At 32.2% G+C, this 26,155-nt stretch overlaps 1 protein-coding gene and 1 pseudogene across 4 annotated transcripts in view; one reads left to right on the top strand and one right to left on the bottom strand.

Moving 5' to 3' along the window:
• Positions 1–7,670: 7,670 nt before the first annotated feature.
• Positions 7,671–8,458, bottom strand: LOC118200387 (BPTF-associated chromatin complex component 1 pseudogene; annotated as a pseudogene).
• A 261-nt stretch (positions 8,459–8,719) lies between these two features.
• Positions 8,720–26,155, top strand: part of rho-7 (rhomboid family intramembrane serine protease rho-7) — a 79,454-nt gene continuing 62,018 nt past the window's right edge. For 2 of the 4 annotated variants that reach the window (XR_015043804.1, XM_035372355.2), the window contains exon 1: positions 8,720–8,879. Coding sequence is in view for 2 of the 4 variants with exons in the window: in XM_035372355.2 (XP_035228246.1) it covers positions 8,839–8,879 (41 nt within the window). In the remaining 2 variants the exon portion in view is untranslated. The remainder of the gene's footprint in view (positions 8,880–26,155) is intronic. The other 2 variants (XR_015043803.1, XM_035372353.2) reach the window with 1 other exon arrangement.

Raw genomic sequence — 26,155 nt, 5'->3', positions numbered from 1 at the left:
TAGGGGGAGGGGGAGTTCTTTTATCATCACAAAAATTAAATATACTTAAAGTATAGCTGATGAAAATTCCAGGGCGAAGCAGAATGAGGGTATGAGTGAGTGGAAACAAAAAATGAGGGGATTCTTGGTGAGAGAGAACGTTTTCTTTGACCGCGGCTCTCTGCTGATATAATTATAGACATCATGCAGATGTATGTCAGGGGTAAAATAAGTCCTGAATCTGACTCCTAAGGATGAAAGTAAAGTTGCTGATTACGATTTTCCCCCATTAGTGGATACTGTGGGAAGACGATGTATAGGACGCACTTGAGGAGTTTATCTCAGTATTTCATTCTTATTATACTCGCCGTCACTTAACGCACATTTAAGAACACAAATTTTCCTTCCTGCGAGGATAACTAACAGCAAACATCGATAGCAATACACTAGATACGTTAGCATGGCGAGAAATTTACGCGTTCCTAAACAAACTCCCCCAAATTACTCTTCTTAAAGGGAAATGTTTTTGCATGTGAGTGAGGGGACTTTACTTGAACATCTATATTCTCACGAGTTCGTATTTCTAGGGAAATAGAGTATTGCAAGGTCTGCTTATTGTTCAACTAAAACGTTAGGAATTCTAAATTTTTCCCATTTAAATTGTGGTTCAGTTTTATAAAAAGAAGTACCGTAGCTCATATATTTAAGTCTGCGTTGCGCTCCGGCTAAAATTGTAATTTATCTTTAAAATTGAGAAGTACCGGAGCTGGGCTCCGGCGCAGTTTAAGCACTAGCTTAGTCTCTATAGCTCACGTGAAAAGGTTAAGAGATTCTAGGCCATTTCTTCTAAATAAGTCTGCTCGCTTTGCAACCGAATATGCCGTTTTAGAGTTTTCTAATTTTCACATCAGATAAAATTTGGCAGATTTCAAAGTACTTTCTAAGCGTTCTTGTGCAAAGCCTTTTAAACTTCTCAATTTCATGCCGGTCCATCGCCAGAAATATATATTTTGCACTCGAACTTTAAGAAGTCATAGATAAATTCTCCGCCAGTTTTCTCGAATGATGAAAAGTGTTATCAAATAGTAGTGTAGGTCTCAGAATCACGTTTTTCTTTATTAAATACCTTTGCAACAGGATGCAAAGAATGTTGTGATGATATTTAAACTGGGAATGATTTTACAGGATGCAAAGACAACCATTATACATTGTTTAAAAATTTACTAATTAAGTTTTGGGTTCGATATGAAGAGAATAGGGAGCTTTAATTTTCATAGCATTCCCTTTCTTAGAAACTCTAGGATTCATTGAATGATAAATTAATAAAGTTACCACTTTTAGATTTTCTACTTTCATTAACTGCAAAGAAAAGTGTTTGTCTGTCTGTCATAGACTTGTGCCCAGATCAATTTCCCCCTCCTCCTCTTGTCATGTAAACTCTGTTGGACATCCTTCTTTTACAAGAGACCAGTTTTGTCTCGAGTGCAGTTTGCAATGGGCAACCATCTTCTTTATGTTGAATACAAGAAGGTTACCTCTTTTGTTGAATATTTGCTCGCTTGTACATGGAAAGAAGTAAGAATAAATGGAATAAGCCTCTCCCGCATGTTCCATGCAATAAAAATGAAGCTATGAAACGTCACTTCGCTGTTCTTCACCTGCCTAACCCCTATAGAAAAGACTCACACAAATATGTAAATACCCATAAAAATGCGCCGCCAGGCCTGATCGTCCCTTCTTAGTTATGCCATTGTGACATATGTATTATTTTTGTGCAATGCTTAATATCAGACATGAAGGAAAGGTACAATTTATAACTATTCCCTTTTCATTAAAAATAAAACTAAAAAAATCTGATAGCTTTCAGATTTTACATTATGCACAAAGAGGTGTTATTTTAACATTTTGTGGTACCTTTATTTATTAAATATCACGCTCTTCACACTTAAACCATAAAATTCAATAGCAATATCCCAAAATAATTTTAAAATCAGCATATATTTAGAATTTCTGATACACAATCTTGCACGCTGTAGATATATTTTTTTTTCATACAGTGTTGCCATTCTTCGCTTTGAAATCGTTGAGTTTGTTAATAAAAAATTCTTTAATGTCTGACAAAAAAAAAAAAAAAAAAAAAAAAAAAAAAAAGAAAAAAAAAGAAAAGAGATAATAAAACAAATTCCAAATTAGGGCTTTCAGATGCCCATATTCAGTGGAGGATTATGTTATTCAAAATTTGATGTCTCTAGGTACCGTTGCTTTATTACAGTACGAGAAACATACATACATTTATACAGATTCTTCATCATTTAATTTCTTTAAATATAATACAGGGCTGTAATATTTGGTGGCAACAGTTTGACATGAAGGAAAAAGTGAATCAAAGCCAAATGCCAAAACGAAATTAATAGCCCTTCTGGATTAACACCCTTTGGGGTAAAAAGAAAAAAAATTAATTAGTGCCTTTAGTGGAGACTGATTCCCTGGCTAATTACTGCACAGCACATCAGAGTTATTTGCAAAAGTAGGGATGCCTTCTAATGAAGGAAAGGCATGCATTATTATCCTCATTTAAATATGACTTAAATACATAGACCCGAGAACAATTCATTAACATAATTTTGTAAATGGAAATTTCTGGTAAAAATAGCTAATGTGTTATGAATAATCACTATTTTTAAATGATTGTCTTCATACTTCAAAAGCTTGAAAGAAATGTTTTAATAGAACTCATTTTGTATTCAAAGGCTAATACAAATTCGATGCTTTCAAAGCTGGGGGGGGAATTGCATGTTTTAAATGGAACACATGATTTGCAATGTGACATTAAAGCTCTTGTTTTTGATACTTTAGTAGAACATAACTACTAAAGTATCAAAGTTTTGTTTATTTGGGAGCATGAAAGAAACTGATTTCTGTTTGGTTTAATTTATTCAATTCTGGTATTTAAAGCTTACTGTAGGAATGTATCATATTTAGAAATTTTTGATACCGCTTCGCAGAATTTAAACAGCTTTCAACAAAAATAGTATATTATTGAAAATTGTTTACTTTAAAATTATAATTTATTTTAACATTCATTTAAAACATTTTTTTTTGTTGCTAGCATCTTAATGAAATTATACAATAATTTACCAATTCTTTTGTTATGTAATCAGAACTTTTCCTAACCCTTAAACAAGTTAATCAGTACCTGGGGTTTAGTTACACATACTTCCACAAATTATGTTTGAACACACACACACTTCTGAGCTCTCTAACTTACCCAAAGAAAATAAAGAACAAGGATAATCACAGGTACTATATTTATTGAAAGCAAAATATTGGCAACCTGGGGAGGATTAGTTCATTGAAACTGTATTTGAAAATGCAAAATTTGTGTTCGACTGGAGGGAATGAACATTCTAAAAACATTGTGCAATTTTTATCATGTTGTATTAGTCGATTCATCAATTCCTTATTCAAATCTAGTTTTGAAGCTGAAGTTTCCTTTTTTTTTTTCCTCCCCTAATAAAAGTTCACGAATTTCCTGAGGGGGGATGAATACTACCCCGTATACATTTAAAGTCATAAAAAAGGATTCCTGTCAGTATAGAGCAGTGTCAGTCTAGAGCAAACTTCTTTGGGAGTGAGCCAAAAAAAAAAAAAAAAAAATAGCAGGCCGATATAATTTATTCTAAAACTTTAAAAACAGTAAATGAATATTACAATACAAATGTTAATATGATGAATGAAACTGCTTTTTAAAAGTTCCCTAAATTCGCGTTCGAAATACGATGGAAGAATTGAAGCTAAATGCTCATCTATCAGTCTATTTCTAATATAATTCTTCGGCTAATCTTTGGAATATGATAACAGGTAGTTTGGCGACATTTTGCTAAGGCGATAAAAGTTACTAGCTAGGACTTTAGCAGTGTACATGGATAAAGTCAAGAGAGTGCGCAATGCCATTTTTGTGCAATTCTGGGATGTTTTTTTAAGTGAAAATAGGTCGAAGTGTACATGGTTACCGTGTATGTGCAATTCTTAAAAACACGGCAAGCAGTTTGCGATTCTGCACTTTCTCCCAATTTCACACCTAATCTTCGTCATGATTAAGCACTTTTGTTCCATAAAATTTCTAGCATAAGCGTAATTCTGCTAGCAGATTGTTGGAAAAAAATGTTGAGTTAAAAAAAAAAAAAATGCCTTTACTTCGTAAAAATAAAATGAAAAAAAAAAAAAAAAAAAAACTAGCAGGTTGCTGTAGCAGGGTTGGTCGCCAGATTTTCGCCAAAAAATTGCCGAGTTACCATAATCCAAAGATTAACCAATTCTTCCTAAGGTTTATAATAGAAAACACTTGTTCACACATAGATAAGAGGAAACAAACACAACGCTAATTTTCAGGGGACATTAAATTTGGGAAACTTGTTTTCGATGATTTGTAAAACTCTAATTTTGGAACATTAAGAATTAACTGCTTGAGAGGACTGTCAGATTATAACTCAATTAAGTCAAGCTGCAAATTCTGCTTCTTTGTTTCACAATTTACACTCAAAGGCATGGTGAAAATATCTATTTCTGTTCCAATGGCACTGGAAACTTAAAATCTACTGAAGGGTACCCCTTGTATTATTGTGAAGTTGTTGTTTCATTTATTGTAACCTAAGTAGTTGAATGTTCTGTAAATATACTTTTATCTAGAATTGAGTGCTCCTTTTACTTTCAAAGTGAAAATATATCAAGCAAGTGTGCAATTCTCTGATGTTTTTTAAGTGAAACTAGGTCGACATGTACATGGATAAAGTTAAGGGAATGCACAATGCCTAGTTTGTGCAATTCTGCGATTTTTTTAAAAGTGAAAATAGGCCGATGCATACACAGATACCGAGTTTGTGCAATTCTTTAAAACATTATTTTGGCTTTGTGTAGTGCCGATTATCACCACTACATAAAAAGTCAAAGAATTGCACAAACTCGGTATCCATGTACCATCCATTTTTGCCAAGGGGTACCCGTAAATATACTTTTACCAAATCTACATTCAAACTCAAAATGCAGTTTTCTCAGGCCATCTGTATAACTCTTAAGCTTGTCTTCATTTATTGTGGATACTGTAATCAACCTCGAGAAATGAGACAAGTCGTTCTTAGCTAGCTGCCCAGCAAACAAACTAAATTTTAGCTTAAAACTTTGGAGATAGGGTTAGATTTTTTTCCTTGAAAATGATGATCTGGCAACACTACTCAAAGAAAATTCACAAGAAACAACCAAGGAACTAGAGGATAAGCTTGGAGTTGACTATTCAACAATCATTAGCATCTGCACATACCTGGCAAGATACAGAAAGCAGGCAAATAGATCCTACATGAACTTACAGAACACAATATTGACAGTCATCTGAATACTTGTGTGTCATTTCTTGCTTGCCATAAAAGAAAGTATTTTTGGTACACTTCTGTTATCGGGATCGGATTCAGAAATGTATGTATATATATGTGTGTATATATATAGTATATACTTATATACACACATACATTTCTGAATCCAATCTTGATAACTGAAGAGTACCATATTTTCTGTGAAAAATCATAATAGAAAAAAATGAGTATACTATAACAACCCTAAACATTGAAAATCATGCGTAAATCCAGGTCAGCAATCAACTTCCATTCATAAAATGAATACCCATACCAAAAAGGTTTTGCTGCATATTTAGTGAGATATGAAGGTGTGTTCTATTTGTTATACAGTGTTACAGTATGCAATTGCTCAGTTTGAGTTAAAAAAATGAAGCAGAAGTGACCTTTTACTGGCCAAAGAATGTCGCAGATCATATTGTTGCATCACAATGCTTGTTCACATGTTACTTGGTCAACAAAAGAAACAATCTTCAGCTTAGGTTCTAGAATTCTTCCACGTGCAGAATATTCACCTGATCTCGCTTCCTCATATTATCATCTATTTAGGTTCTCAAAGCACGTTTCAGCCAACACCTCGCAGCCATCAATAATATCAAAATTGTAGTCACATCATCACTTTTCAGTCAGTCCTTCTTTGAGCAAGGAATACAAAAACTATCTGATAATGAGTCTGAAAGAGATAACGAGTCAAGGAATATGCTTTAATAATTGAAAGTGCATTTCATTGTTTAAAATGTAATGCTTATTATCAAGAAAAAATGCTGAAAATTTTGCACGTACCTCATAATCCATCTTATTGACATTTTTGCACATAAATGATGAAAGTTATAGTTATAGATAAAAGACTTGAATGTGTGCTGAAATAAGACACATGAAGAAACACAAAGAAATATATTGGGTAAACATTAAAAAAATGCAAAATTGATTATAGAAACATAGGTTATGCAATTTTGGTCATCAGGTGCATAAAATAATATTTTTGATTAGAAACAAAAACATCACTAATACAAATAAAGCATGTTGATTAACTGCACAATGTACTAATTTTGATCAAGTATTCAGCCTACTTTTCTCAGCCTTAATTTTAATTTTTTTAATCTAAAAAATAAAAAAAAAAAACACTCAAACCAAACAAAATATACTTTCCTAAATATATTCTAAATTTTTCAAATTTCATATTTTTCACAATCATTATAAAAGCATTAAACACAAAAACTTTTCCTTCTCAATTTAATATACTGCCAGCCATACAAAACTTAAAATTATCCCTATCTATGATACAGCAGTTCATTTTTGGCCAAAAAATATATCAAAGTAGCTCCTAATCCTGATGCAAACAGCATGTATAAAAAAAATCTCATTTTTTACTCTTTCCATTTGAAAAGATAATAGAATAAATAAATAATAAAACTGTAAAATTGTACGACTTGATATCAGATGAATCTTAGTCCGCTAGGTTTCAGAAACAAATGAAACGATATAAGATCCCCCCTTTTTTTTGTGAAAAAAATTTCTTTTGCTTGAAAACAGTTTGCTGCTTTTCTGTTATTATTTGTGATTTCATTACTAGAATTACAAAGTGTTCACTTTTACACCTTTTAAATTATACACCATAAAAATACTATTTAAACTATACCTAAATTCCTGTTTTGGTAAAAGTTTACAATTGGGTGCCCCTTGTTTTTGGTGATTCTTTTTTGACGCCAGGAAGGCACAATTTCAAGATGGCCACTACACAAAACCAAAATAAAAATTCAAAGAAATGCACAAACTCTGTGTCCATGTACAAATCGATCTGTTTTCACTTAAAAAAACATCCCAGATTTGCACAAACTGGGCATTGCACACTGCCTTAAATTTGTCCATGTACACATCAATCTATTTGCATTTTGAAAAAATCGGGAAGCTAAAACAAAAATTAAAACTATCATGGTAACCACAAATGAGGTTTTATCACCAAAATTAAAAAAAAAAAATTATCGCTAATCGAAGGGGCTCCCAATTCTACGCTAGAGCCCCTGTGGTATACTCATTAAGAAAGTCAATTTTAGAGTTAAGGGAAAACACAGTTATTTCACCCAATGTTTTCTGCATTAATAGATTACCATGCACAGAATATTACCAATCATCAAGCATCGACAATAATGTGAAAGTCAGATACACCAATATTTTATGTATTACACTTCAAACTACTCAATTTGTTTCAAACAGCTGAAACTATATTAGTTTAAAATCACATTTACTAATAATATATGAATATCATTAATCCTTTTCATAAGAAACTTAAAAAAAAATACATTTAATATAATAGCATTCAAACAATCTACAATAGAGTAAGAATCGCATACAAGTATTACACTACATTGTTTCACAATATTAAATTTTTCATCAAAATGTGTTTTCTGGATATTCTTTCGGAATATCCAGAAAACACATTTTGGATATTCTTTCACATTTTGGATATTTCTGGATATTCTTTCGGAATATTCATGGACCATCAGCACTATCATAATCAAGTTTATCCACAGCTGAAAGTCCCTCAACATCAACTTCTTGTTCTGTTGCATTTAGCATATTTAGAGTTATATCTGCTGATTTCGCAGAAGCTTGAGATAAGACAGCATTAGCATTTCTAGTTTTATCTTGAGAAATTGAAGTCTTAGGAGTAGAAATTATTTGCTGCTTCCTCAAAGGTAAACCCGCTTCTTCATATGCATGTCTTTTCATGCTGTTTCTGATTTGCAGAAGAGTTCTGTCTTTTATTCTTTGACATATTTTATCAATATCTTCACCGAATTTCTTAACGGCAGCACGTAACATTTGTACTTCATTTTCTGTTGCTTTCTCTCGATATGGAGAATCAAATTCGGGATTTAACAACATTTCCAACTCACCAAGCCGTGTAAATGCTGTACCGACGTCTGTGAAAATTTCTGCTACGATATGAGAAGTCTGTCTTACATTTTGACTCATCTTTCACAAGACACAACCACTAAGCCAAGAAATTCTAAAATTCAAACAAGGAGATAACCAACAGATAAACCAGTTTTGTTTATGCATCGACAAGTTGCCACTCTTTTAATGGCATATATTTTCACTATCATCTATTTTATGTATTTCAAATAGTGAGGTGGGTTATAAAATTTGCTACCCAAATGACCAAATGATTTGTAAAATAAAGAAAATGCATGAAGAGCATAGTAAAATAAGCTATAATTTGTTCAACTTTATTATAGTTTTAAACTGAAGTTTAATTATTTGTCTTTAACCATAACTCTTACTTAAAAATGCAAACATCCCATCGGTGCAGAAAGACTTAGCGGGTGCAAAACAAGACCTGTTCATTTTGTCTGTCTAGAAAGACTCGACAGGTGCAAAACAAGATACTCTGTTCAGAAATGTTTTATTAAAGAACCTTGGTCCAGTCTGTCTAATTACGCATTTTACGACGATGTTGTCCTGTCTAAGGATTAACAGATTATGTCATCTGCGGTAAATATTTTGTTACACTATAAGTTGAGACTGATATGTTTTGTAGTTTAAAACTAATAAATCCTACTTGAAATTTTTCTTTAAATTTAGATGTGTGGATTTTAAACAATATTCATTTGTGTATGAATGTGTTTATATATGTATATACTTATCAATAAATTATATAGTCTTTACATATGTTTAATTCATCCTGAAATCAATAATGCCGATATGCATATAGCCAGTAAAATTTCATATTTAAAGTTTGGGTTTAATCCTAGTATCCGGTGCACACGAGATTTGGCTACTTTTGGCGACTTTATGATGAGCAGTAAACACGCGACATGTACGATGAGTAGTAAACAGGTCATTCAAAGAATATATATGGTTATACATAGTATAAACTCTATAGTGTATAGTATATATATATAGACGTTCTTTGGATCATTTTTGGTGTTGGCGATAATTTTCAAAATCGTGCCAAGGCTGCACCGTATACTAGGATTTTACCAAAGTTTGAGTACAGTTTTAAATAGAGAAGTCGGGGAGTTTGATTATTACAAGCTACCGTGTAAAACTGAATGAGGAAGCACTTCCGCAAAGGATCCGTTAAATGTAAACATCGCCAAAATGGCAATAAATGTTCAAAGCTGGTAACCCGGTGAATTGGCAACCTGGTTCGCTTTTAGAAAGAGAATATTTGCCGTGTGTTCGGGGCTTCGTTTTGCGGCTGGCTAGCGGTGCGTGAGTACCGGGTTAGGTGGTGAAAATCCCATGGAGGTAGAAAATTAGATGGAGTGGCCCTAAACCGGTTTCCTCATACCCTGCTTTGAAGCACTGGCGATCCCTTCTTTGGTGACCAAAACATTGGGTAATTTACCATTGAGTTCAATGGTTTATGACACAATCGGATGTAAATATTTTGTAATTACGTCGTAAATGTGCATATAAATGTATATATTTTCTTTTTCTACAATACTTCAGAGTCCTAAGTATATGAAAAGAATACATTTTAAAACAGTATTTCATTCTGAACGGAATCAAATGCTATACTTTTCACAGAACAGTTTGCTCAGAATGGTTTAATTTGAAATATTTTCACAAGTTTTCGTTAATTACATTAGAAAAAAAAAAGGTAAGGTAATTTGATTGATTCCATTAAGGATTACAAAAATTAAGATCAAAGTTTATTGTATTATTAAAATTTTGCATTATTTCTTTTCTATTGATAGAGCTTCTTCCTAAAATACTTTCTCAAATATGACATGATTTTTTTAGCTTCTAAGGCATCTTTTAAATCGAAAACTATAAGTCAGTTTATAATTAATGCTCCATTCGATCCATTTCAAATTAGAGCACTTTTTAATTTAATAGCGAAATACTTTAAATAGTACTTAACTTTCTCTGAATATTTCTGAAAGGGAATAAAGTAAGGATTACTTTTTAAATACTATTTAAAACTTGTAACTGACTTATTATAAGATGTAAGGGGAATAATTCTTTTAATTATTAGATTTTTTTACCCTTAATTTCAACAATACATATTCCAAAACTCTTCTTTATTACTCTCTTAAGTACGTATCTCCTAGAAATTGCATTGCAATACCTTTTAAAAGATTGCCTTCCAGTATGAACAATTCTTGCTTAAATAGTTTTATAACGTATTTGTCAACAGGATGTCAATTTATGTTTACAATTCAATGTTAAGGATATTATATGTTTAGATAATATTTATAATCATTATAAATTTAGATACATTTAATAATTAGATTTCTTCACAGTAACGTTCACAGTTATTTATGAATAAATAAACCCTTCATTTCAAATACATTTATAAAAAATTTAATAAATATTTACGTATTTTGTTAAAGGCACATATATGCATAAATACCCATACATATTTCATATTTTTCATTTCCGGCATGCGGAAATCTTTAATTTCTATGCATTCACTAATTTTTCGAGTAAAGTAATTTACACTAATTTTAAAAAGTACATGTTACAATAATATGTGGATGTGAAAAAAATTATTTTATTTAAAACATTTTGGCGTCTGGAACATAAAATAAAAATAGCGAATACTGTATTAAGGGTATAGAAAAATGTATACAATTTTAAATTTACGGTGAGGTATTTTTCATTCTTTAAGCATAACCTTTTTGCTAAAATCTATATTTTTATAGTTCAACAGCTTAGAATTTTATGAAACAAATTCATAATCAAAATCACTATTGTTAGTTATCGAAAAATAACCAAGATGTGATTTTTGCGTAAATGTCGCTAAACTATACAAATTGCTTTTATCCGTCATACTAGGAATGTTTCTTTTATGCGGAAGTGTCCCGTTTTTCGATTTGTATGGAGCTGCCGTGTGTCGAAATAGAAATGTAGCAAGTCTATTTCGATAGAGCTTCAGAGCGCTGTCAAGCGAGCTTTTTGAATGTAAACAAAAAACACCCCATCTGGTGACCGAAGCTTCGGAGCAGTGCTTCACTTCTAATGCCGATTTGGCCACTCCTTCCTTTCCTACCTCCATACATAATCCATGGAGGTAGGAAAGGGAGGAGGGGCCAACCTGCGCTAAAAGTGAAGCACTGCTTTGAAACTTGGGTCACCAGATGGGGTGTTCTTTGTTTACATTCAGAAGCTCGCTTGACAGTGTTCTGATAGTATTTCGACACACCACAGTTCCATACAAATCGAAAAAGGGACACTTTCTCATGAAAGAAACATTCATAGTTGTATAGTTTAGTGACATTTATGCAAAAATCACATCTTGGTTATTTTTCGATAACTAGCAACAGCGATTTTGATTATGAATTTGTTTTATAACAAATAACTTTTTTATAACTTTCGGGTGTATGCTAAATTAGTGTAAATTACTTTACATGAAAAATATAGTGAATGCACAGAAATTAAAGATTTGCACATGCCGAAAATGAAAAATAGGATATATGTATGGGTATTTATGCATGTGCTTGCAAAAAGCATGTATCTGCCTTTGACAAAATACTTAAATATTCATTAAATTATTTATAAATGTATTTGAAATGAAGAATTTATTCACTTATAAACAACTGTGAAAGTACTGTGAAGAAATCTAATTATTAAATGTATCTAATTTATAATGATTATAAATGTTATCTAAATATATAATAACCTTAATATTGAATTGCAAACATAAATTGAAATCCTGTTGACAAATACGTTATAAAACTATTTAAGCAAGAATTGTTCGTATTGGAAAGCAATCTGTTAAAAGGTATTGTAAAGCAAATGCTATGAGATGCGCACTTAAGAACGTAATAAAGAGTTTTGGAATATGTATTGTTGAAATGAAGGGTAAAAAAAAATCTGATAAGTATAATTAAAAGAATTATTCCTCTTACATTTTATAATAACTCAGTTACAAGTTTTAAATAATACTTAAAAAAAAAAAAACTTATTTTATTCGCTTTCAGAAATGTTCAGAGAAAGTCAAGTACTATTTAAAGTATTTCGCTAATTCCTAATAATTCTCTAATTTAAAATGAACCGAATAGAGCATTAATTATAAATTGACTTACATTTTTCGATTTAAAAGATGCCTCAGAAGCCAAAAAATCATGTCATATTTAAGAAAGTATTTTAGGAAGAAGCTCTATAAATAGAAAAGAAATAATGCATAATTTTAATATTAATAATACAATAAACTTTGATCTTAATTTTTGTACCTTAACCGATTAAAATCGAATTACCTTAATTTTTTTTCTAATGTAATTAATGAAAACTTGTGAAAATATTTCATTCAAATTAAACCATTCTGAAAAAACTGTCCTGTGAAAAGTATAGCATTTAATTCCGTTCAGAATGAAATGTTGTTTAAAAATATGTTATTTTCACATACTTAGGACTCTGAAGTGTTGTAGAAAAAGAAAATATATACATTTATATGTATATTTACAATGTAATTACAAAATATTTACATCGGAACATGCCAAATCCCATTGAACTCAATGGTAAATGACCCAATGTTTTGGTCACCACGTAGGGATCGCAGGTGCTTCAGAGCAGGGTACGGGAGAAACTTGTTTAGGGCGACTCCATCTTACTTCCTACCTCCATGTGAAAATCGCCGGAGGTGGGAGGGGGGAATATAATACGGCATTTTAGAATACTATGGCTGTGTTCGTATGTAATTTTTAAAAGACTTTAAACACGCAGAACGAAATGGCTTCTAAAATATTATGATTAACGTGGGTTAAGTTTAAATTAAGTTTTTATTTTTATTACTGTTATTTTTACCTAAAATAATGAGAATTAAATCAGTTTTCATGCTTAAAAATTTGATATATTTTTAATGCATTTTTAAAAATTACTTTTCAGAGGATGCTAGGTGTTTATATACTATAGATGATTAGAATGAAAAAAAAAAAAAATATTGTTTCTCTGAGATGACAAAATACTTTTATATATTCCCAGGTTCATCAAAATTAGTAAACTACTGCTTTGAGTAATTAATCAAAGTTAGAATGAATCTTGAAAGATAACAAGATGTATAATGTTTATTCTAGTTTTATTTACAATGCTACTTAAAAGAATTTGAATATTATTGAAGATACTTTCCATTGTCAAATTAATTATGAAAACGACAGTTGTTTCAAAATAAAATATTTTAAGCTATCAGCAAGTAAATTCAAAAAACAACTTTGAAAAATTGCTTGTGTAAAATGAATGTTTTAAATGTATTATTTAGTAATGAATCCATTAATCTATTAAATGTACAGTAGCACTAATTATTAAACATAATTTTGAGAATATTGACAAGCAAAGCACGTAATGAAAAAGACACTTCTTACTAAAAATATTAGTATTCTGTATGAATGACAGAGAATATATGTAATGAATACCATGGCTAAATACCTATATAAAGAAAAAGAAACAAAAAAAAAAAAAAAAGTAGTATTCTCTACCTCGACACTTGCAAAAGTAATCCTGCTATGCAACACATAGTTAATTTCTGATTACATGATATTGGAAGCATTTTCTTCAGATTTTTCCTACAATTGATATTGAATACTGGTAGTTTGATCTGGTTTCATATCATGGTTAAAGGGCAGGCTGCATGGTTGATTTTTCTAGTTTACCTCATATGTAATGCAAATGCAAGCCATTTTCCCTTAGAAAGTTGTTCAAAACGGCATCTTTCTTCAGGTCCATAGCTGGTATTCATTGCCATATTCGAATAACTTAAACTTTCCTTCAGATTCTACATTGACATGATGTATCTGTTGTAAGCAGGACAATGATCATTCCGCCTCTATCAGTGTAGCAGGAGTGTATTTAAAAAATGTCAGAATCATAGGATTCATAACAAAATCGACCATGTTTTAATCTTGAAAACTTTATAAATTTTCCTGATTTTCTTACGTCATGGGTTTTACTAACAAGATATTCATACTTTTGTTCAAGTTCATAAGCAGTTGAGCAATACAATTCTGAATACTGGTAGTTTGACCCAAGTTTGAATCTTCAGTATTCAGTATCTTGGGCCATCACACTATCATGCCCCCTAAAGTTATTACTGCTTGGCATAATAACAATCTCACTTGACCATGTTACCCACTTTGTCAAAATTAATATATCAGCTGCAGTCTTTCCAAAGACTCTCACTATAAAAGAGATTTAAAAAGATCTTTCTTAGAATACAAATAGGTTTGTCAACGTCTGGCAACAATTCATGAACTTTCACGCAAAGCATTTACAACTCATTTCAGATACATTTTGAGAAGTGTTTCATCTACCTTTTTCAGTATGGCTGCATCATTCAGAAGAAAATGATGTTTTCATGTTTAATTTCATTAGGCCTGATGCAGAATAAAATACTGGAACTGGTGGTTATTAATAAGTCTAAAATACTGGAACTGCTGATTTTTCCTACATCTGTTATAAGAAGAAATTATTTCAATGATATCTTAGAACTGCAATTATCGTAGGGTACATATAAATTTCTCAACAGCGTTGGTTATTTCATAAATGGAAATGAGAATATTGTTTTTCCATTCTCACTTTGGATATTCTAAATTGCACTAATATATACAGCATTGAATTATGTCCATTTTAAGGTAAATTTGTGGAACATCATTTCTTATAAGTTTCCAAACATCTTTTCAGAAACAGACTTTCTTACAAGATTTAGATGATGAAGATATATTTAGTGATAATCAGTCTGAATTTGAAAAACAGTGCAACTCTTCAGAAGACATTCCTTGTGATCAAAGTCACTATTTTAGAGGAAAACATAAAACAACAAAATGGAAGAAAGAACCCTTTCGAATTCAAAGATGCATGGTGTCCCATAATATCATAAAAAAATTGCCTGGCAATACACATATATCTAAAGATGTGGCTTCACCCATCGATGCATGGGAGCTAATATTTGTTGACACAATGATTGAAATGATTGTGAAATGCTGTAATATTTATGTAAAAAAATATTTCGGGAAATTTTAAAGAGATGCAAAACCTATGGAAAAAGAAGTGTTTCTTGCTTTTTTAGGACTTATGTAAATCCCATTCCCATTATCTATACTCCCATGTAAATGTTAGAGAGAATTATGGGTGACTGATGGAACAGGATTGAATATTTTTTGTAAAACAATGAACTATAAGCGTTTTCTTTTCATTCGTGCCTTATGATTTGATGATGTCAGAACACGGGATGGCAGAAGAAAGAGTGATAAATTAGCTCCAATAAGAGATTTGTTTGAAAATTTTGTCAAGAATTGTCAGAAATTATATCATGTAGGGGAATACATGACTTTGGACGAAAAGCTAGAACCTTTTCAAGGACGATGCTCCTTTCTTAGGTATATGCCTAAGAAACCTGTAAGATATGGTATAAAGATATTTACTGTGGTTGATTTTAGAACCTTCTATACTTTCAACATGGAAATTTACTCAGGTCAGTAGCCAGATGGGCCATACAAGAAAGTGAACAGTTCTTGTGAAAAAGCAAATCGCATCCTAACTCCATTATACAATTCAGGAAGAAACGTTACCACAGACAGTTGGTATACCAGTTTATAAATTGGCCAATTTCTTACAGGAAAATAAAATTTCTATCGTTGGAACAATATGCAGAGATGAGAAGATTATCCCACCTGAATTTGTGTCGAATAAGAATAGAGAACAGCATTCAACCCTCTTCGGGTTTCAAAAGGATATAATGCTACTTTCTTATATGGCTAAAAAGAACAAATGTGTCAACCTTTGTCAACTATGCACAATGATGATCATATTAATGAAAGCACGGGAGATTTGAAAAAATCTGAAATAATTACGTTTTATAACATGACAAAAGGTTTGGTTTATTGAGATTATGGCAAAGTACCCTAGGGCTATCTGCCTAAAGGGAGGGATGCCTTCGTGGAAGACTTTCTAAGGGAAACTGGCTTGTATACACGTTACACATGGGGGAAAACCACGAACCTTGGACCGAACTACCAGTGTTCAGCAACTTTACCGCTCAGCTGCTGGTGGACCCCATGAAAAAAGGAGCAGTTGATATAGTTGACGAAATGGGTGGCACTTACTCTGTGGCCAGAGTATCAAACCGATGGCCTATGGGCATTTTTTTTTTTTTTTTTTTTTTTTTTTGTTATTAAATATTGTCAGCATATTCAAAGATCTTGCTTTTATCTACTAAAACTCCACCAGAGAAGTTCAGGAATATGAGGCACTTCTGATTTGGCCTTTGCACTTTTAGATCCTCATTTAAAATCATGACAGAAACAGAAGGAATACAACGAAGATTCTCAAACAAAGAAAAGAAAATTATGTTACTGGAGATGTTACATGTGCTCAAGAGAAAAAGACAGAAAATCAAAAACTATATATGTGAAGTGTAAAAAAAATATAGTACAGTCAAAAGTCGTTAATCCGGACTCGTCGGGACTTCGGCGATTCCGGATTATCGATTTTTCCGGATTATAGATCATCAGTTTAAATCTGGTAAAATGGCATGCAGAAATTATAAAATTAAAAATATGAAATCGTAATTTACGAAATAAAGAACAATTATGATCTAAAGGGTATCAAAATTTACAAAAAAAAAAAGCTTAATATTTATTTGTTTACTTTATTAAACATTTCTTTCAATGTAAGTTGTTTATGTTGCTTCGTTTTTTATGTGATAATACATTCTCCTTAATTCTATAAACAGACATAATTTCTTGTTCAGTTACAAAGTTCCGCTGTTCAAGTCCTATAATTGCTGTGTCGAGAATATCGACTAATTTGTCAATCGAAATTTTTTCGTTTTCAATAACCTCTGTTACTTTCTTCGCTATCGGAAGCGAATTATAATGACGAGGCATTTGATTTAAATCATATCAAAGACGGAGTACATCGAGATGAAATACTACATTGAGTAAGGAATTATAAGCCAAATAAAATAAAAACATCTGCCCTTAAGATAAGGATAGTGCTGACAGATCAACTTCCAATTCTGCACGCCGGCGTTAAAGATAAACAAAGTTTAGATAAACAAACGTTAAAGATTAGATAACCAAAGGATATACCTTTATCCATTTTTTGCAGCACTTCCACTTTTTGTTTAATGGACTCCGAAAGATACTTTCGCTTTGTATATCCTTTACATATTAGTAAATATATATCGGAAATTCTATTTGACATAATCGAAAGTTCAAGCTTACTTTTATAAAATTACTCTAACAGTCTGCAAAAAATAATAATCCGGATCCAATTCGAAGATTAAGGAGCAACGCAATCTGCAACAAACTGAAATAGATAATTAGATCATTTTAGCTTAGCTTATCCCGTCCGTTATACATTAAACGCGCATTCGTAAACGTATTTTGCGCACGCGTACACGCAAATTCGCAGCGGTAAAGGTCTTACGCGCATGCGTCAACGCGACGCATGCGCAGAAAGTTTGTAGCTTTGAGGTCCGGATTATGGGTGTCCGAATTAATGACTTTTGACTGTCAAGAACACTGTGAAATAGAAGCTTCATTCAAACTACAAAATATCTAATTCTTCTTGAGCCTAATTGATTTGAAAATTAATTATATAACTCATTGTCCATGTAATAATTCTACATAATTTGGATTATAATTTGCATTCAAAAATAAAAAACACAAATTTCTCATAGAAATCAATGATTCCTAGTCATATGAAGAAAACGTAAGTACTTTCGATTTATCTGTCATTAATTTTAAAAGTAACCTTATTTTTAAGCAGTTGTATATAATAAATGTTATAATTAATATAGAATGCATTATTTTACATTTGTGCGTCATTTAATTGCGATGCGCATTCTCGTGTTACATAATAATACAGCGTGCGTCCTTCCGGGTAAACTATACACCGCTAAATGTCATGGTTAACCTATTTATTTTACTTCTGTATGCTATATATGTTATAACTTGACTGTACACCGCTCAAATCAAGGCTTTCTATGTGTTAAATATCTTGCAACGTAACTAACTATACATTGCTAAAATCATGGCCAATTAGCCGCTGGTGAGCTTGGCGAATAAATACGCACCGGCGCCAACGGATCCTTTGCGGAAGAAAACCCCTGAATGAAGTGTTCATTATTATTTAATTTGTTCCAATTAAATTCACTACAAAATAGGCCTGTTGCACCAAAAATTATTATTATTAAATCTGGCTCAAATATCTAATAATTGTGAAAAAAATGAAAGGGAAATCTTTTTTTTCCTCCCTTCGTTTCTTTATTTGATTGCTTGTCTTATATGAAAAGTCAGGCTTTGTAGGTAATGATTTTAGCAAGCATTTAATCTTGCATTTAAAGTAAGGGTTGTTGTATTATTATGGAACACATTTTGATCTCTTGAAGCATAAAGCATAATTCAGTCAGGATTTTTTAACAGTACCTGCACATTTGAAACAAAACCAGTTAAACAAGGTTGCTCTAATCGAGGTTGAAATGCTTGCTTGGGATGATGATATTTTACATAAAGGGATGGTTTAGGATTTTAGATATTTTTATCATGGAAGTCTTGCTAGGATATCATGGAATTATCAGTTTTGGGAGTAGTGTATTTGGATCATTTGTAATTCCATGCAATCACATTTGACTTAGAACTTGAGACAAAACAACGAGTGTAGTTCACCAATTTAACTAATTAATTTCAACATATGGCAACAAGCATAACATTTTATGCTTGTTGCCATATGTTGAAATTAAGATAAAGTATTGATCTTGTCTGAGAATTCTTGAGAGATGATTAAAAAATTGTTCAAAATCTTCGTCTAGTGATGAAAACTGCATTATTCAGTTTCTTCTTTTACTTCTGTTTCACCAAAAATAACTAAAACAAAGTCAAGTGAATATGTTAAGGCATTGTGCAGTTGTTAATATCTTTTGGGTACTTATGTACACTGGTGTGCAAAACTTAAGCAACGATGCAAATTTTAATCAGATAACCATGCAGTTGCAGAAAAGGGGTTCTTGCTATCAGTACAATGAACACGCAATTCAGTAGAAAGGCCATGCATATGCAAATGTCTGGAAAAAAAACATCACAGGCTACATGATTGTACGAAAAACGCGTGCACTCCACTCGAGACTACCATAAAAGGAAGGACGAAGATGAAATTAAAGACATTCGCTGCAAGTGCAAGTGAAATCTTTCGTGAAATATGGCTAGAAGAAATCATCTGGATGACTTCACGAGTGGAAGAATGATCGGAAAGCTAGAGGAGGGGTGTAGTGTGACCAGTGTGGCTGAAGATTTCGAAGTCAACAAAAGTGTCGTTTTGCGGGCTTGGAAAGCCTTCCAAACCATAGGTACAGCTATTAGAAAGGTTGGTGGGGGCCGCTCCAGGACAACAACTGCAGCAGATAACCGATATATCGTCCTACAGGCGAAAAGAGCCCAAAACCAATCAGCGAGCTCCACAGCTCAGGAACTGTGTACAGCAACCGGTGACAATTGTCAGGGTTTACTGTGTCCAGACGCCTTCACAAAGATGGCCTATTTGCCTGCCGTCCTGAACGCTGCATCCCTTTGAAAATTGGCCATCGGCGCCACCGTTTAGAGTGGTGCAAGGAGCACAAAAACTAGGCATCTCATCAATGGAGTCGTGTCCTCCTTACAGATGAGAGTTGTTTTAGTGCCCCAAGCGATTCTCAACGCCAACTTATTTGGAGAGAGGTAAGGACACGTTTTAATTTCAGTAACATCATGGAAAGAGACCTTTACAGTGTCCTGGATATCTCGTCTGGGAAGGCATTATGCTGAACGGGTGGACAGAGCTCCACGTTTTCGACAGAAGTTCTGTAACCGGAGATCGCTATTGTCAGGAGGTGATCCTTCCCTATGTGTGTCTGTTCCGAGGTGCAATTGGACCACACTTCGCTTTTATGGATGACAATGCACGGCCACACCGGACTCCTGCTGTTCAGAAGCTACTGAAAAGTGAAGATATCACTCAAATGGATTGGCCAGCATACTCCCCTCATTTAAATCCCATAGAACATGTATGGGATGCTTTGGGGAGACGCCTTGAGGCACGATTACATTCTCCGGCGAACACCCAACAACTGAAACAGATGCTGATTGAGGAATGGGCACTCTCACCTCAAGATCTGTTGGACAATCTGGTGCTGAGTGTGGGGAGACGTTGAGAAGCAACCATTGCAGTAAGGGGAGGGCATATCCCATGCTAAGAAACATCTGCTTGTTCTTTCTCTTATACAGACAATCATGTGTAACGATACTATGAGTTCAATAAAGCCTGTTTTTGTTTAATTCCATACTGTATGCATTGTATTCATTTTTGCGCAATTATGCTTTCGTCATCGTTTAAATACAAAATGCTGTCTCTTATTTCTGAATTTCATGTCTCTCAGATGATATCTTGTTGATTTATGTCAAAAAGAACACCTGTTGCTTAAGTTTTGCACACCAGTGTATTTTCCCATAGACCGTTAAAGTTGGCAGAAATTGAGCCAAGGACTATGGTGGAAGTTTGAAGGAACAAATTGCTCATAATATAGTTAGATAATAACATGTCACTTTTTATTTAATTAGGTAATCTATATATATATGTTACGGTTATGGTATATAAAAACTTGCAGCTATGACCTTTGAGATTATCTGACAAAGAAATTCATTAAATCTAGTGCCAGTTATTCCAACTGTCAAAAATCCTTAATGGAGTACAGTCAAAAGTCGTTAATTCGGACAACCATAATCCGGAATGATCTATAATCCAGACCTCAAAGCTAAAAACTTTCTGTGCATGGCCCGCGTTGACACATGCGCATAGGCGTTTACGCGTGCGCATAAGACCTTTACGACTGCGCATATGCGTGTGCACAAGTGTAGAATACGTTTTCACGTGCACGTTTTATGTATAATGGAGGGTATAAGCTAAAATGATCTAATTATCTATTTCAGTTAATGTTGATGATTGCGTTGTTCCTTAATCTTCGAATTGGATCCAGCTCATTATTTTTTGCAGACTGTAAGAGCAATTTTATAAAAGTAAACTGAACGATTATGTCAAATAGAATTTCCGATGCTGGAGCTCCCAAAGGATCTACAAAACGAAAGTATGTTTCGATGTCCATCAAACAAAAAGTGGAATTGCTGCAAAAAATTGATAAAGACTTGAAGAAGGTGACAGAGAGGTTAGTGAAAATGAAAAAATTTCGATTGACAAGTTAGTCGGTATTCTCGGCACAGCAATTACGGGACTTCAGCGGAACTTCGTAGCTGAACAAGAAATTATGTCTGTTTATAGAATTAAAGAGAAAGTATTATCACATGAAACAAAGCAACTTAAACAACTTACATTGAAAGAAATTTTTAATAAAGTAAACAAATAAATATTAAGCTTTTTTTTGTAAATTTTGATACCCTTTAGATCATAATTGTTCTTTATTTCATAAATTACGGTTTCATATTTTTAATTTTAGAATTTCTGCATGCCATCTTACAAGATTTAAACTGATGATCTATAATCCGGAAAAATCCATAATCCGGAATCGCCGAAGTCCTGACGAGTCCGTATTAACGGCTTTTGACTGTATAACAATGAAACTGATCTTCTTTAGGAAGTCCAAGTAAATTCTTTCAGTTACATAGCTAAGTGATGTTGCGCTGTGCTGCAGTGCCTTTTATCACACTGTTTTGATGAACTCTGCAATCGTTTAGTATTTTGAGTGTGTCAGTATAACAAAACCTTAAACTCTGAAAATTCTTGACTGCTTCTATATCTATAGAAGACAGGTCCCAAATTTTGATCCTTCTTTATAAAATTGTAGCAGAAAAAAGAGAAATAGCAATTAATTTAACTGGTTTCATAAAACCGAAGTATCTACTCATTAAGGTATACATATCATGTATCGTGGGTTTCGAAGAATGGTTTATGACACTCAGTTCTTAGAAATGTGTGAATTATTTTAAGGCTTATTAGTTTTTGAGTTAAAACTTGTAGAAATTCTGGAAACTATGAAAAATACAAAATGTGTTTCAGTCGAAGATATCTATAAAGTTCTTTATATTTGATTTTCGTATATTTGTAGGTTCATTACAGCTGTATGAAATAACATCAGGTTTATAGGAAATCAGATGGGACCAAAAATTTTGTTCATTATGTTTGAGAGTTCGTTATAAGACGAGCTTATTATATCAGAATTTGTATAGCTTTCTATAGCAGAATAGTATATTTACATTTTGTTATCTGCATTCTGATCTGATATTTAGGATGGTCCCAGGAATTATGCACTAAAATATGATGAGTACACCATCTAAATACTGTAAATTTGATGTATTTAAGATTTTTTCAATAGAAAGTAATCAAGTAATCAGTCATATTGTTTCCTGATGTAGAACTAAATAAATATTAAAAAAAAGGGGGGGGGGAGAGTGACTAAAACATAAAATTAGCATAGTGGCAACCTTGTGTTTAGCATAAATATGACAAAGCCTACGCCAAACACAAAGTTCTGCCCTGTTAGTTTTATGTTTTCTTTAATGTAATACTATTAAGGAAGCTATATTCTGCATTTCAGAAATAAATGTTTTGAGAGGGTTATTTTCATGTTCTTTTTTCTCAGTATATTGTGTTGCTCTATACATTTTAATGAGTGTATTCCCATATTTTATTTAAAAGTTACTTGGTATTTTTTGTATTTCGTTATCAGCTGATAGCATTGCCAGTAGTAATATTATTAATGACTCTGTTTTGCTGAAAGTCTTGTGAGAACTTTGAAAACTCTTGTAAATTCTTCTAGAAAGATGCAATTTTTTATTCTTTTCTCTCTCCTTCATCTTTCCTCCCTTGTCTAGTATTTATTAATAATTCTAAAATTTTTACATTGCAATATATTGTGGCTGATTTACAAATAAAGTTTATACAATAATTGTATTCACATTATTAACATAACTTATTACATAAATTTTGATTGGAATGTGAATGAATTTCTCTAATGAATTTCTTTCTTTTGTAATTTCTCTTTATTTAAAACAGTCTATAAATTATTTCATTATCATGAAGTTTCTCTTTTGTTATTTGTACCATTTCAACTAGAATGTTATCTAAGTCCTCTTGCAAAATTCTTTTCATTTTGCTGCAGTTCTTTCATGAGTTTTTCAGTTACAAGGTCATGGTTATATATGGTATTTGTCAAAAATTTGCATGTGTTCCAATTCTCACACAGTGAAAAACTATATGGAATAAGATATACATAATGTTTTTGTTTAAGACTGAGTGAGGTTCTCAAACTTTTTGTCCTGTAGACCACTAGCTGATTTTTTTTGTTGATCTCTTCCTAGGGGTCATTCCAAAACCATTTGGGCAGTGTAATATTTATACTTGAATGTTCCAAAACAGAATGAAACTGAGGGTAAAAATACTCAGTTGAAAGCAAAATGTATAGAAATATCACATTACAAATGTGAAATTTACCTAGCAGGGTGAAAATTTATCTGAGAGTGGCAGCTGGCTGGTAAATTTTGCACTGGTTGGGTGGTTTTGAAATGTTTTTCTAATACTGAATTTTTAAAATTTCATCAACTTCATATGTGTTTTTGTCACAGAGCTTCTCATTTTGCTAAGTTCTACTACAGAGTGGAAAATTTTAAAATGAAAAAACTTTTAAAGCTTTGATTCACATACCTTTGTTATCAACACAGCACAAAATGCAAATCTAGTAGTATTCAGGTATAAAATAATTGAAAAAAAATCAATGCATTTAATGGAATGGATGAGCCTGATGCTTTAATAGTAAATTTTTATTATTTGGCTTCAAATTAATCAGGATTGACCTTAAATCTCCTTGATCAGTGACTTCTAATCAGTTTCTTTCATTTTTAGCCCAAACGGCATTAGCCTAGAAGGGCTATTAATTTTGTTTTGGCATTTTTCATCAAAAACTTTAAATGTGCGTTTCACTTTTCAAATTGTAGCAGCCAAATATTATCACCCTGTGATATATTTAAAGAAATTAAATAATGAAGAATCTGCATAAATGTAGGTATGTTGCTCGCATTGTGATAAAACAACGATCCATTAAATTTTGAATAATGTAATCTTCCACCGAATATGGTCATCTGGAAGCCCTAATTTGGAAGTTGTTTTATTATCCATTTCATATTTTGCAGCCTTTAATGAATTTTTGATTAACAAACTCAATGATTTCAAAATGAGCAATGGCAACACTGTACGAAAAAAACATTTTTATCTCCAGCGTACGGAACTGTGTATTTGAAATTCTAAAGATATGCTCATTTTAAAATTACTGTATGATATTGCTGTGGAATTGAATTTTATGGTTTAAGTGCAAAGAACATGATATTTAATAAATAAACGGAACACACAGAACGCTAAAAAACGCACCCCTTTGGGCATAATGTTAAGTGTGGAAGTTTTCAGATTTTTTTTTTTTCTTATTTTTCCACTGATACCCCTTTCTACTAGGTATGAAGATGGAAAGGCTATCAAAAACTTTCTTGTGATATTTAGTTCATAATGCATGATAAGTTACAGGCATGTCTGTGAAGCCAGAATTGCTGATATCCTTGTTTAAATTGCACCTGAAGTCCTTCATTAGTATTTATTTCATTAAGTTCTATTTATCATATGACATCCGATTCAGTGTCACCATTTGAGTTGATAATCCACTGTGGTATTTCTGTACTCAAAACATCCTTCAAATAAGCAATGCTATACTGCCTACATTTCTTTTTAGATTCGCCCCTCTTTAGTAGCAATTATCTATGGACAAAAATTAAGTTATTTAAATATGATAAGGTAAAGCAATTTAAAACTGATTCTTGATGCTAAAATCTTATTTTAATCTTGAATTAATTATACTGGGTATTTTTTAAATTTGATCACTTTTATCAAGTTATAGTACTCACCAGATAAAGTTACTGTGCAAATTTTTTTTATACAAAACTTTTTAAAAAATAATTAAAAATCCTACCTTATGCCCATCACAAAATGCCATAATCTATTCAAAAGTAAAATGTAACTACTTGCTTGATCTGAAATTTGGTTATACTCGTTATAAATGCAAAATATTGTAGTATTGGGTTTTTAAGAGGGGTGCTTCTTTTGCCAAAAATATAAACAATTGCAGAACTATGTTTATTTTTAGATGCGACTGCTTTAAATTTTAGAAATTGTGTGCAATTGTAGACATAAATCGGTGTCTACACAATCAGAGGAACTATAAAAAGATTATTTTATGCATATATTTATATATATGATTCACTTAACTTTTCTTGAAAGTTAAATGATGATGATTTTGATCCACTTTAAGTAGTATGTACCTAACTACCAATTTATGTTTTTGAAAATATTTGATTATTTTTTCTTTTCAAAATTGAGAAGACAAATGCAGTGTTCACTCATATTTATAACTGAAGAATTAAACAAGTTCATGCCAGCACAAACAGTACAAGTCTTTGCAAAGCTCTGGTACGTGTCTAAACAAGCATTTGCTACTGCATGTATGCTGACAGTGACTTGCTACTGGTATCAAATGTGCAATTTTTGTAGAAGTACTGTGAGCACAAAGTGAATAAGTGCATATATACACAAGTTTATGAAATATGATTAATTAATACATAACTAGTTAATTTATGTCTATTATATAAGTAGGTATTATGTGAGTATACATTGGTAAAATCTGTAGCAGATGCATTATGTCATTTAAAGAATCCTAAATTTTGGTGATAACCTGCTTGAATCGGATCCAGTTTTGTGGATCCCTATTTATGTCTCATGCACCCTCAGTTTTTTCTTTCATT

The sequence above is a fragment of the Stegodyphus dumicola genome, chromosome 1, assembly GCF_044657685.1.
Source record: "Stegodyphus dumicola isolate Sdum_Otavi_A_Nest chromosome 1, ASM4465768v1".
NCBI classification, from domain to species: Eukaryota; Metazoa; Arthropoda; class Arachnida; order Araneae; family Eresidae; genus Stegodyphus; species Stegodyphus dumicola.
This window is presented reverse-complemented; position numbering and strand designations above follow the sequence as displayed.